This window comes from Oncorhynchus keta, chromosome 23 (genome assembly GCF_023373465.1).
Source record: "Oncorhynchus keta strain PuntledgeMale-10-30-2019 chromosome 23, Oket_V2, whole genome shotgun sequence".
In the NCBI taxonomy this organism is placed as follows: Eukaryota; Metazoa; Chordata; class Actinopteri; order Salmoniformes; family Salmonidae; genus Oncorhynchus; species Oncorhynchus keta.
The window spans coordinates 38277202-38290935 of record NC_068443.1 but is presented as its reverse complement, the minus strand read 5'-3'; the positions used below and the strand labels follow the sequence as shown (position 1 = coordinate 38290935).

Below are 13734 nucleotides of genomic sequence, written 5' to 3'. Positions count from 1 at the left end.
CATATATGATAAAAAGAGAGTAGCAGCACTGTAAAAGAGGGGTTGGGGGGCACACAATGCAAATAGTCCTGGTAGCCATTTGATTACCTGTTCAAGAGTCTTATGGCTTAGGGGTAAAAACTCCTAGACTTGGCACTCTGGTACTGCTTGCCATGCGGTAGTAGAGAGAACAGCCACTGGGGTGGCTGTGGTCTTTGACAATTTTTAGGGACTTCTTCTGACACCGCCTGATGTAGAGGTCCTGGATGGCAGGCAGCTTAGCCCCAGTGATGTACTGGGCCGTACGCACTATCCTCTGTAGTGTCTTGCGGTCAGAGGCCGAGCAATTGCCGTACCAGACAGTGATGCAACCAATCAGGATGCTCTCGATGTTGCAGCTGTAGAACCTTTTGAGGATTTGAGGACCCATGCCAAATCTTTTTACTTTCCTGAGGGGGAATAGGCTTTGTCATGCCATCTTCACAACTGTCTTGGTATGTTTGGACCATTCTAGTTTGTTGTTGATGTGGACACCACTACAGCCCCATCGATGAGAATGGGGGTGTGCTCGGTCCACCTGTGGAGCTCCGGTGTTGAGGAACAGCGTGGAAGATATGTTGCTACCTACCCTCACCACCTGGGGGCGGCCCGTCAGGAAGTCCAGGATCCAGTTGCAGAGGGAGGTGTTTGGTCCCAGGATCCTTAGCATAGTGATGAGCTTTGAGGGTACTATGGTGTTTAACGTTGAGCTGTAGTCAATGAATAGCATTCTTACAAGTGTTCCTTTTGTCCAGGTGGGAAAGGGCAGTGTGGAGTGCAATAGAGATTGCATCATCTGTGGATCTGTTTGGGCGTTATGCAAATTGGAGTGGGTCTAGGGTTTCTGGGATAATGGTGTTGTGAGCCATTACCAACCTTTCAAAGCACTTCCTGGCTACGGACTTGAGTACTACGGGTCTGTAGTCATTTAGGCAGGTAGCCTTTGTGTTCTTGGTGGTCTGCTTGAAACATGTTCGTATTACATGTTGAAAATGTCAGTGAAGACACCTGCCAGTTGGTCAGCACATGCCCGGAGCACATATTCTTGTAATCCGTCTGGCCCCGCAGTCTTGTGTATGTTGACCTGTTTAAAGATCTTACTCACGTCGGCTATGGAGAGCTTAATCACACAGTACTCCGGAACAGCTGATGCTTGCGAGCATAGAAGTGATTTACCTCGTCTGGTAGGCTCGTGTCGCTGGGCAGCTCGCGGCTGTGCTTCCCTTTGGAGTCTGTAATAGTTTGCAAGCCCTGCCACAAGTGTCGGAGCCGGTGTAGTATGATTCAATCTTAGCCCTGTATTGACACCCTCTTTTTGATGGTTCGTCACAAGGGTTAGCAGGATTCCTTGTAAGCTTCCGGGTTAGAGTTTTTGTTTTGACATGCGATGTCAACTGTTGGACGTTTTTATATAGACAGGTGTGTGTGCTTTCCAAATCATGTCCAATCAATTTAATTTACCACAGGTGGACTCCAAGTTGTAGAAAAATCTCAAGGATGATGGAAAAAGGACGCCCCTGAGCAATTTCGAGTCTCATAGCAAAGGGTCTGAATACTTATATTTTTTTAATTGATCCTTTATTTAACTAGACAAGTCAGTTTAAGAACAAATTCTTATTTTACAATGATTACTTACCCTGGCCAAGCCTTCCCCTAACCCGGACGTTGCTGGGCCAATTGTGCAACGCCCTATGGGACTTCTGATCACGGCCAGTTGTGATACAGCCCGGGATCAAACCAAGGTCGTAGTGATGCCTTTAGCGTTGTGATGCAGTGCCTTAGACCGCTGGTTTTTAATACATTAGCAAAAATGTCTAAACCTGTTTTCGCTTTGTCATTATGGGGTATTGTGTGCAGTCTGAGGGGGAAAAAACTTTTTAATCTATTGTAGAATAAGGCTGTAACAAAGTAGGAAAGTGAAGGTGTCTGAATACTTTCCAAATGCACTGTATGAATCAGTTGCTAGATATTGGCAGTCCACTACAAGAAACTGCAGACACAGTAGCTCTCCATGACACTGCTATGCTAGGTGCTCTGTGTACGCAGACAACCCATCATATTATTTTCCCTTACTTACCCTTTTCTTACCTTCTCTTCTATGTCTTCTACTTTCTTTCTCCTCATTTCACTCTGCAGTTTATTTTTATGTATTGCCCCCCACCCTTCTCTTTCCATCCCCTCTTGCTTTCTCTTTTGTCCTTTTATTGTACTATATGGTAACCCTTTGAGTTCCGTGCCCCTACCTCCCTCTGTAGGTAGCTTCTCTGGAATGCATCTTTGACGGGCCGTCCACATCAGGGCAGCAGGAGCTCCCTCCCCCCTTGGCCCCTGCCCCATACTCCCAAAGCCACGAGGCGTCCCTCCTTCCCACCTGCTCCTCCTCAACCTCCTACCACACAAGCCAGGCGCCATTCCAGGTAACCCACCTTCTCCCAGCTTCACCCTTAGATGCTCCGCTGACTTTTGAGGTAGGGCTATGAGTTGCGGTTGGCGTTGAGCTAATTCGCTTTTTATTAGTATGGCAGATTTTTTACACAATCATTTTGTCTTTTGACTGGACAAAGTTGCCGATCACCAACATCGAGAGGCTGTTTATGTGTTGCAACGCAAGATGGCTGACTCCATACTGTGAATGAGCTTCCCAGACCAACATCTGTACACCTTTGCTTTAAGTAGAGCATGGCTGTTCTCCTATTAAGATACATTTTCAGATAAAATGGCAAACAATGCTCTTTGTACTGAAGCTGAGCCATCATGCTCATGCCATATAATCTTCTGGGCTTTGCTAATGTCTGCGCAGGCATACGCATGGTTTTGTGACCTCAATCTTTTCCTGTCGGATTCCTTGATTGATATGTTTCTTTATCTCAATTGTCAAAAGATGGCGCATGTTGTGAAAATAGAATGGATCCTCCCGACCCTGACGAAAACAGCTGCCTATTTTGGCTATGTTCACCCCACATTCAGTGACACTTGAACATTTATTTGAGAAATAATACTTTATTAGTCCATGTGAGATGGAAATTCTTCTGATCTTCCCCTTAGAATGAGCTTTTCAGATGGTTGCAATTCAGGCTACAGTTTTCTCCGCTTGTCATGAAATGAGAGTTGATTTGAACTTCGTAGGTGAGTGGATGAAATGTGGTAAATCGACTGCCAAGCAAGATAGATGTATCCTCTGCTCACATCCTTTTTACACAAGCCCACCATATAATACAGAGACATGGCACATACAGTACCAGTAAAAGAAAACAGGGTTTTTCTTTATTTTGACTATTTTATACATTGTGTAATAATAGTGAAAACATCAAAACTATGAAATAACACACATGGAATCATGTGGTAACCAAAAAAGTGAGGTTCTTCAAAGTCGTCACCCTTTGCCTTGATGACAGCTTTGCACACTCTTGGCATTCTCTCAACCAGCTTCATGAGGTAGTCACCTGGAATGCATTTCAATTAACAGGTGTGCCTTATGTTAATTTGTTGAATTTCTTACCTCAATGCGTTTGAGCCAATCAGTTGTGCTGTGACAAGGTAGGGGTGGTATACAGAAAATAGCCCTATTTGGTAAAAGACCAAATCCATATTATGGTAACGGCTCAAATAACGAAAGAGAAATGACAGTCCATCGTAAAATCAAGTCTCTCACCTCCTCCCTATACACTGTCTCGTTGTTGTCGGTGTTCAGGCCTACCACTGTTGTGTCGTCGGCAAACTTAATGATGGTGTTGGAGTCGTACTTGGCCGTACTTGGCACTGAGTACGCATTGAGGGGCAGATGTGTTACATACACTTACCACCTGGGGGCGGCCCGTCAGGAAGTCCAGAATCCTGTTGCAGAGGGAGGTGTTTAGACCCAGAGTCCTTAGCTTAGTGATGAGCTTTGAGGGCACTATGGTGTTGAATAGCATTCTCACATAGGTGTTGCATTTGTCCAGGTGGGAAAGAGCAGTGTGGAGTGCAATAGATATTGCATCATCTGTGGACCTGTTGGGGCGTTGTGCAAATTCAAGTGGGTCTAGGGTTTCTGGGATAATGGTGTTGATGTGACCCATGACCAGCCTTTCAAAGCACTTCATGGCTACAGACAGTTCACGTCCTGATAATCCGTCTGGCCCTACGGCCTTGTGAATGTTGACCTGTTTAAAGGTCTTATTCACATGAGTTACGGAGAGCGTGATCACACAGTCATCCGGAACAGCTGATGCTCCCATGCGTGCTTCAGTGTTGCTTGCTTCAAAGCGAGCATAGAAGTTATTTAGCTCATCTGGTAGGCTCATTACTTTAACACATGAAGACAGTCAATACGGAACATTTCAAGAACTTTTAAAGTGTCTTCAAGTGCAGTCACAAAAACCATCAAGCGCTATGATGAAACTGGCTCTCATGAGGACCGCCACAGGAACGGAAAACCCAGAGTTACCTTTGCTGCAGAGGATAAGTTACCAGCCTCAGAAATTGAAGCCCAAATAAATGCTTCAGAGTTCAAGTAACAGACACATCTCAACATCAACTGTTTAGAGGAGCCTGCGTGAATCAGGCCTTCATGGTCGAATTGCTGCAAAGAAATACTACTAAAGGACACCAATAATAAGAAGAGACTTGCTTGGGCCAAGAAACACAAGCAATGGACATTAGACTGGTGGAAATCTGTCCTTTGTGAAATCTGTCCTTTGGTCTGATGAGTCCAAATTTGAGATTCTTGGTTCCAACAGCTAAATCCTTTTGAGATGCATAGTAGGTGAAAGGATTATATCTGCATGTGTTCCCACCGTGAAGCATGGAGGAGGTGGTGTGGGGGTGCTTTGCTGGTGATGTTGCCAGTTATTTATTTAGAATTCAAGGCACACTTAACCAGTTTGGCTACCACAGCATTCTGCAGCGATACGATATGGGACTATTATTTGTTTTTCAACAGGACAATGACCCAACACACCTCCAGGCTGTGTAAGGGCTATTTAACCAAGCAGGAGAGGGATGGAGTGCTGCATCAGATGACCTGGCCTCCACAATCACCTGACCTCAACCCAATTTGAGATGGTTTGGGGTGAGTTGGACAGCAGAGTGAAGGGAAAGCAGCCAGCAAGTGCTCAGCATTTGGAATCATGTAGTAACTTTTTTGGTTACTACATGATTCCATATGTGTTGTTTAATAGTTTTGATGTCTTCACTATTCTACAATGTAGAAAATAGTAAAAAATTAAGAAAAAATGTTGAATGAGTAACTTTTGACTGGTACTGTAGATTATTGAATATATTTTGCAGGTTTGTTATTGCATTAGAAAATATGATGAACCTCAATTCTCTTGAATAGATATTCAGATTTGTCTATTGGCCATACATCCCTTTAGCCTATACCCAATAAACGTGTGTGCACGTATGCTTGTACGTTGATAATGAGGACTGTGATGACAGCAGGTGGCTATACGCAGAGAAACCTTGGCAATGCAATTTCCCATCCCTCAGTCTATTGTTCTCTCACAATTCATCAATGGCATTACCGTGAGCTGCCCTTTCCCCATCAGTGACGTCAGTGGCCGCTATCTTCGCTACTGATAACAGAAATGAATGGAATTGCTTGTCCCGGAAAGACACTGAAAGCAGGGAAAAATGATGGCACAGCGGAGGAGAGTAGAAAAGGGAGTACTGTATGTTTCTCTCCCTCTACATCCCTCCCTCTCTAGCTCAAGCAGCGCCATGGCAACGCAAGAGATGAATGCCGATGCGGACCAAAGGAAAGACTGACAACAAGAAAATGGAGGTCCTTGGATGAGCAATTGAAGGAGAAGAAAAAGGCAGGGGGGGGAGAGTGCTTAACCTATGAAAATGACATATTTATTGAGGCTTTCTATTACAGAAGGAAAATGGGATAGACTTAGTACGGGTCCCATCCCACCCCTGAGATTTACAACCCAGTCAGTACATGTGCTGAATGAATGTCTGTATTCATTCGGCATTTAGTGATATCCAAAGTGAACTCAGTAATTTGTTATTAGTAAAAACACTATCACCAAAGAAAATAATATGTATTAGTTTGCATTTCTTCACTATGCTGTAGTGACTGCACATACTTTCCATTTCACACCAGGGTTATGTGAGCCAAATACGAAACGATGCCAAAAGAAAACCCATGCACGTCAATGTCTTGCACTATTGCAATAAGCCACTGTAAGCATTGGTAATGTGGTGAGGACTTCTGGAATCGAGACTATAGATGTTAATGTCTTCTTGGATGAGACTCCTGAGAAATCTCCAGAGCATTCTGCTCCCCTTGTGGTGGAATGCTGGGCTCAATACTGCCAACCCATTTCCCTCCCCCCTCTCCCCGGTCCATCACTGGAGCGTTAAAGTCAGCGTTATCCGAATGTGAGCTTCCCCTGCTGACAAATTTTTAGAATGTGAACAGAAGGACGAAAACGACATCAAGCACATCTGGATCTGACCAAGCACTAACCCGTTGAAATTGTGAGGGCGGGTGGGAGACTGAAGAGAGGGAGTGAATTGAAGAGAGAGGAAAGCTTGAGGGGAAGAAGTGGTTAATAAAGCAGTATTTCAGAGATGAAGATTTGGACACAGCTATCTTCTAGCTCACTCTCTCTCCCTCTCTCACACATACACACACACACACACACACACACACACACCCCTTTCTCTCTCTCTCGCCGTCTCCCATCCCCTGCACCAGTCTGACATTCTCTGTGCACCAGGACAGACACTCGTCTCATCAGATGAACATGCTGCTCTCTCCTTCACCACAGGTTAATCCGCCCCAGGAGGGTGATTTGGTTCTCCCGTCACGTCCAGAGCCTGCTTTCTAATTTGGACGACTGCGCAGACTTAAGTGCCCGTTAAAGAGCGAGTGAAAGCGATAAGCAGCCTCTAAGCTCCTCTGGACTCCCTCAGACCCTGGGGGGTAAAAAGGTGAAGTCCATTCGTCCGTCCTATTGTGACCTCGGTCAAGAATCCAACTCTTGCTTTCTCCAGCACCCACCGACGCTGCCTCTACAGCCTCCGTTGTGATTGTGAGTGAGAGGGGGAGGGTAGGGCGGATGAGAGGAGCTAGAGTGAAGCTGGAGTGAAGCCCCACCTTCTTCCTGTCCTGTCCTCTCCCCTCCAACCACCACCACCCCTAAGCCTGCAACAGCGTTAGCAGCGTCGACACAGCACCTACACACAGCAGTGGCAGCAAGCAACAGCATGCTCAACTCGGTGTGGTACGCCAAAAAGATGGGCCGCCGCATCATGGGCACCCTGCGGAGGACCAAGAGGCTACACCAGCGCCTGCTGGTAGGTCCAGCCTCCCTCCGAATACTTTGCTGGGCTGCGTGAGTCATTTCATACGACGCATTAGGGAGGGAAAACAAAACCTGTGTGTCTGGTGTAAGCTACACGACCCTACTCTCATGGCATGTTCAGTGTTTCCCAACTTAGGCCATTTAGTTTGAAAGAAGGTTGAGAACAGCAGCTTAATACCCTTCGATAATGTTTATTTATGACGCTGTATACATTTAGATTGATATTGTCCTAGGGGGCTCTGTGGGAACACTTGTGTATGTTAGGGTGTCGTGTAGTACATCCGGTGCCTGTTTCTGTGTTGGGTTGCTGCTTTGGGCAGTGATTTGAAATTTAAGTTTCATCTGACTCGGCATAGTAGATACATTGAGGTGTATGTATGCTCACTGAGCTTTGATGTGGAAAAAAGGACTGAACAATACCTAGTTGAGAGCTAACACTGCGTCATGTGTAATTGGACACATCCTATAGGCGGGTCATTCTCATGAAACTGACATTTGACTCAAATTCTGAATTAATTTTTTACTACATTTCCACTTGGATCACTGATTAGGATCTGTACTTATCTATTTTAGAATTATTATAATTTTTTGATCATATCATGCATTTTACCACAATTTCCACAATTCTCATTACTGCAACAGTCCAAAAAATGTACTATTGTAAAATGTACTACTTAAATGTACTATAAAAATGTAATATTTTAAACTTTGCTCCCCTAATGAAAATTACTTAGTTAAACATAACACTGACATTTAATTTTAATAAAAAAAAAATACAAATAAAATTAGGATCAAATTTAAATCTGACATTTTCCCCATTTGAGCTTTTTAGACATTTTGGTATTGAGAAGGCCAAGTGGGGTAAATGGGTGTTTGAAAATAAGAACCTGATTCTGAAGACATAGAAGCAAATAAATTAACCCAACTTGTGCTCTTCTAATGACTACTCTAGATGATGTGTCATGGGGGAATAAAACTTTACAGGAACTTGAAAAAGTGTTACGTAATGAGACACTGTTTTATGTAATAAATATATTTTTATGTAAACATCAACTTGTATACCTTTTATGATTTATGGACAAACTACAGCGACATGTATTATTTTATTATGTTAGGTTTTTCGAAAGTAACATAGTTTAATGACCTGAGAATTTAATCCGTACGCATTTCGGTAATGAGAATTTGGGGTGAAAATATACAATTCGGGCAAATGTGAAATGTATTTGAAATAAGACACTTTGCCTAAAACTAGACATCTTAGTCCTCAGAATTATTTTAGATTTTTGCTGATGCGTCATGAGAATCACCCAGGTGTAAAAACACGGTTTAAGAAAAACCTAGGACTGCTCTTAATGATCAGTCATCACCAGCACTGAAACGCCCTGCCAGAAAAGCCTCGAGTCATGTCAACACGTCGTAGACACAGACAGATATCTTATGTTAGAGAAAATTTGGTGGTAGTAGCATCGAAGGCACAGAAATGTGATGACTCAGTGGCACCTTGTAGTTGCTGGAAGCATCCGAGCGCCATAGAAACATGTCAACACAATGTTTTGTTATGCCTAAAGAATCCAAGACAAGGGCCCAGAGTTCATTGGCAGCTTAACCCTTGACTCCTTTCAGTCACATTGTCTTTTTACCACAGAGGGTCAAATAGCCAGTTTACCCATGAGAGGGATTGGGGTTGGAGAGTGGAACAGTAGAGGACAAACTAAATTCAGTTCTAGTGTTTTTTTTATTTTTATATACAGATTTTCATTCCAATGCCTTGGCATCTCCTAGTGCACACTCATTCATACAATTGCGTCAAGGATATTTAAATGAAGCATGATGACTAAGAGGCCACCCATAGATTGAAGTGAATTGGTGAAAACCTACAGTAACACACAGATAGTTGAGGGCTGATGTTGGGAACCCCTGCAGTAGCACATGCCTTTCCCAGCGTTACCTAGCAACCTCCAGGCTCCTGACACGCAGCACTAACCCTCCCTATTTACTGCATCTAAAACAGGGACCCTGCTCGCCCTAGCCAATATCTCTCTCACACACACACACACAGCACATTTCAGAGGTCTGTCATCCCAAAGATTTTATTTTCTGCATAAGCCTCATCTCCGTCACTGTTACTTAGTATTTGGATGGACAAATGGAACCTGTTCAAATTCTGTATCTGATTACTGGTCGGGCACATATCTAATTAATCTCAGGCACCAGTGCAACGTCCAAATTCACCTTTCACTAATTACTCTTTGGAATGGCCTTTTCGAAGAACTAGAATTTGGATCTGTGCGAGAAGCAATAGAGGCATTTAAAAGGTAACCAAAAAAAATGCATTGCTTTCATGGATTTTGTGTGCTCATCTGTAGATCATATAAAAGTGGTGGCTCGTCTTGTTCTCCCTTCTGTCAATATTAGTGGATCAGGTACACCATACAAACCAAATCGCATATGTATTGACTCGAACAGTGTATGAACCAATTATTTATATTTACACTAGATGAGTGACAAGGGGCGCTGTTTTGAAGGCACCACACATCCAACTTGGTACACCAAAAACATTTTGGAAGCTATATAAATCTATTTATTAATATCTACGTTTCCTCTGACAGATGCCTTAATGCATACTTTTACATTGTATGAGCTAAAAATAAAAAGTAAAAAAATATATTTAAAAGAATACCTTAAAGTGTACTTTTTACAAAGTTATAATTACAACAACAAAAACATAGATACAGTACCAGTCAAACATTTGGACACATTAAAATAATAGTGAACACATCAAAACTATGAATTAAAATGTATGGACTCATGCAGTGGTGTAAAGTACTTCAGTAAAAATACTTTGAACTACTACTCATGTAGTTTTTTTTGGGGCATCTGTACTTTACTATTTATATTTTTGACCAATTTTGTCTTCACTTACATTCCTTTAAAAAATATTGTACTTTTTACTCCATACATTTTCCTTGACACCCAAAAGTACTTGTTACATTTTGAATGCTTAGCAGGACAGGCAAATTCACGCACTTATCAAACGAACATCCCTGGGGCCATAAACAAACAAGGAACCGCTCACCCAGAGGCTGCGTTTCTGGAGGGAGGAGACTGTAACGCAGGGAGGCTTAAAACCATCACTTTTATTAACTCATCTACTTGAGCCACCAGGAGCGCTAAAACTCTAGACCCCTTTTATTGTACTCCCTCATCTGGCATATCTGTCCATGACTCAATTTTCCTGCTTCCTGTCTACATAACAAAAGCTCAATTAGTAAGTGCCGGTGATGCGCTCAGTACAGAAGTGTTGGGATGAAGCAGACGCAAGGCTACAAGACTATTTTGCTAATACAGGCTGGGATATGCTCCAGGATTCATCCGATGATATTGAGGATTTACCACAATTCACGGGCTTCATCAATTAGTTAATAGACGATGTTGTCCCCACAGTGACTATAAGAAAGGCAATAACTTTGATATTGGGACAGGGACAGGACACGGACATGGATGGATTTCAGAAAGCCCGCTACGACCTCCGAGACATCAAACATGCAAAAGGACAATATAGGATTAAGGTGGAATCCTATTACACCGGCTCCAATACTCGTCGTATGTGGCAGGGCTTGCAAACTATAACGGATTACAAAAGGATTCCCAGCCATGAGTTGCCCAGCGACGCAGAACTCCCAAATGAGCTAAATGTATTTTATGCTCGAATCGAAGAATATATAACACTGCCTTACTCGAAAGCCTCTGTTTTACCGGATTATTATATGATCTCGCTCTTTGTGGCTGATGTGAGCATAACATCCAAACGGGTTAATATTCACTGAATACCAGAGTGCGTTCTCGAAGCATGCCCCCAACATGTTTCAAGCTGACCATCATTGTCCCTGTTCTCAAGTTGAACTCCAAGTTAACCCACCTAAATGACCTGTAGCACTCACATCTGTAACTGTACTGCTTCTAAAGGCCAGTCATGACACACATCAACACCATCATCCCAGACACCGTGTACCCACTCCAATTCGCATTCCTCCACAACTTCACACTGCCATCTCCCAACTGGACAAGAGGGGAAATAACTAGGTGAGAATGTTGTTCATAGACTACAACTCAGCAATCAACACCATAGTACCCTCAAAAGCTCATCACCAAACTAGGGACCCTGTGACTGAACCCCTCCCTCTGCAACTGGATCCTGGACTGACAGGCCTGCCCCAGGTGCTGAAGGTTGGCAACAACACACCAACCCTCAACTCGGAGGTGTGCGCTTAGTCACCTTCTGTACTCCCTGTTCACCCACAACTGCGTGGTTACGCACATCCAACACCATCAAGTTTGTTGACGACACGACGGTGGTAGGCCTGATCACCGACAGTGGTGAGACAGCCTACGGGGAGGGGGCCAGAGACTTAGCAGTGTAATGCCAGCACAACAACATCTCCATCAACGTCAGTAAGACCAAGGAGCTGATCGTGGACTATAGGAGAAAGAGGCGGAGAGCACGTGTCCATTCACATCGTCAGGGTTGTTGTGGAGCGGGTCGAGAGCATGTTCTTTGGCGTCCTCATGAAGAGGGCATGGCAGTGGGCCCTCGGATCCTCAAAGTTATACAGCTGCACCATTGAGAGCATCTTGACTAGCTGCATCACGCTTGGTATGGCAAATGCACTGCCCTTGTCCACAAAGCACTACAGAAGGTGTCCCAAAAAATTGCCAAAGACCGGAGCAACAGGCTTCAAGACAGCTTCTACCCCAAATCCATAAGACTGCTAAATAGTCAATTAATGGTGCCGAGCTATCTGCACTGACTTTCCTGCTCACTCCGTGGACTATACACTGAGTGTACAAAACATTAAGGACTAATATTGAGTTGAAACCCCCCCCACCCTCTGAATGGCACACATACAAAATCAATGTCGCTCGACTTAAAAATCCTTCTTTAACCTGTCTCAGCCCCTTCATCAACACCGATTTAAGTGGATTTAAAAAGTGACATCAAAAAGGGATCATAGCTTTCACCTGGTCAGTCTATGGAAAGAGCAGGTGTCCTTAATGTTTTGTACACTCACTCACACACACTACATTGACTCTCCCACACAAAATAGCCACACACATTCACATACACTACATACGTATATGCACGCACATTTGCTTCTGCTACTGTTTATTTTACTCATATTATTTTCTATCCTGATGCTTAGTTACTTTACCCTGCCTTCATATAAATCTCTACCTCAAATACCTCAAATATATCATACCTTTGCATATTGAACTGGTACTGGTACAAGCATTTGTGACTGACTCGATTTGGTCAGTAGAGACTCAGAGCTAGAAAATGGCATATCATATACTACAGTTGAGGAACAAGGGGAAAGTCATTCTTTGAATGTTGATAAACAATGTACTCACTTTTGAGAAAATGGCCCTTGAATAGTTTTATACATACTGGAGAGCTCTTTGTGTACAGGCATTCAGCATCGTTCACACCCTCTTAAGCTTTAGCACCACCCATCTTTAAGGATTCACGACCAAATATTTCAAGACTAAAGGCTGGCTTATACTACGGGTATGTTCGTAAATTTAATCTGGAGTGCCAGAGTGTGCTCTGGATGTTTGTAAACTCAGAGCGTTGTCAGATTGTCCGTTCGTACATTCAGAGCGTTTTGATTTCGGATCGTTCAGAGCGATGGTTGATCCAAGCGTTCTGACCTATTAGCAGTCAGGCACCCAAGCTAGCTTGCAAGCTACTTCGACACAAATGAGAGAAGAGCTCACTGATCATTTTACTGTTTTTATGTTATCAAGAGCGTTGGTGACGCAACTGTGCTGCTGGCAACAATTGAAGGACTATTTTTTTTTTGCCGACGTTTACTGACACTGGCTATATTCAACAGGTGTTGAGCATTCGTACATTTGTCAGTTATTCTGCGCTCTGGCACACTCCATGCTCTGAAAATGTAGTAGATAGCCAGACCAAATTACCAGATACATCTATTGACAGTTGTTGCAGTGACGTCATAAACATTCTATTTAAATAGTTACTTGCATAGTGGAGTCTTTTGTTTAGGCATGTAGCTAGTTAGCTAAACAATGAACCATAATACCAACTCATAACGTTACTATCCTGCATGAATCTGCAGGTAGCTAACCAACCAGGTTCAATGTTAGCCAGCTAACATTAGGCTATAACTAGCAATGCAAATGGCTCTGAAATACGAGTATTACATCACAGATCATACATGTAATGCTAGCTAGCTAGCCAGCCAGCTACCTTTAGCTTGCTAACAGTACACTTTAACTTGAAATGAAAATGACTTTCTGACAATTAGAATGTGTAATATTTGAAAATGTAGCTAGCTAGACTCTCTTACCCATATACACGGATGGACGCTTCTCCCTCTGTTGCGGATGCAATGGT

General features: G+C 43.3%; 1 protein-coding gene across 26 annotated transcripts in view; it reads left to right on the top strand.

Moving 5' to 3' along the window:
* Window positions 1-13734, top strand: part of dlg1b (discs large MAGUK scaffold protein 1b) — a 234999-nt gene that overhangs the window by 88157 nt on the left and 133108 nt on the right. For 12 of the 26 annotated variants that reach the window (XM_052477160.1, XM_035800367.2, XM_035800366.2 and 9 more), the window contains exon 5: window positions 2274-2435. The exons of 13 other annotated variants lie outside the window; for them this stretch is intronic. In XM_052477160.1, the coding sequence (XP_052333120.1) occupies window positions 2274-2435 (162 nt within the window). Of the gene's footprint in view, window positions 1-2273; window positions 2436-5924; window positions 7309-13734 lie in introns of those variants that run through there. One more of the 26 variants, XM_052477182.1, reaches the window with a different exon arrangement.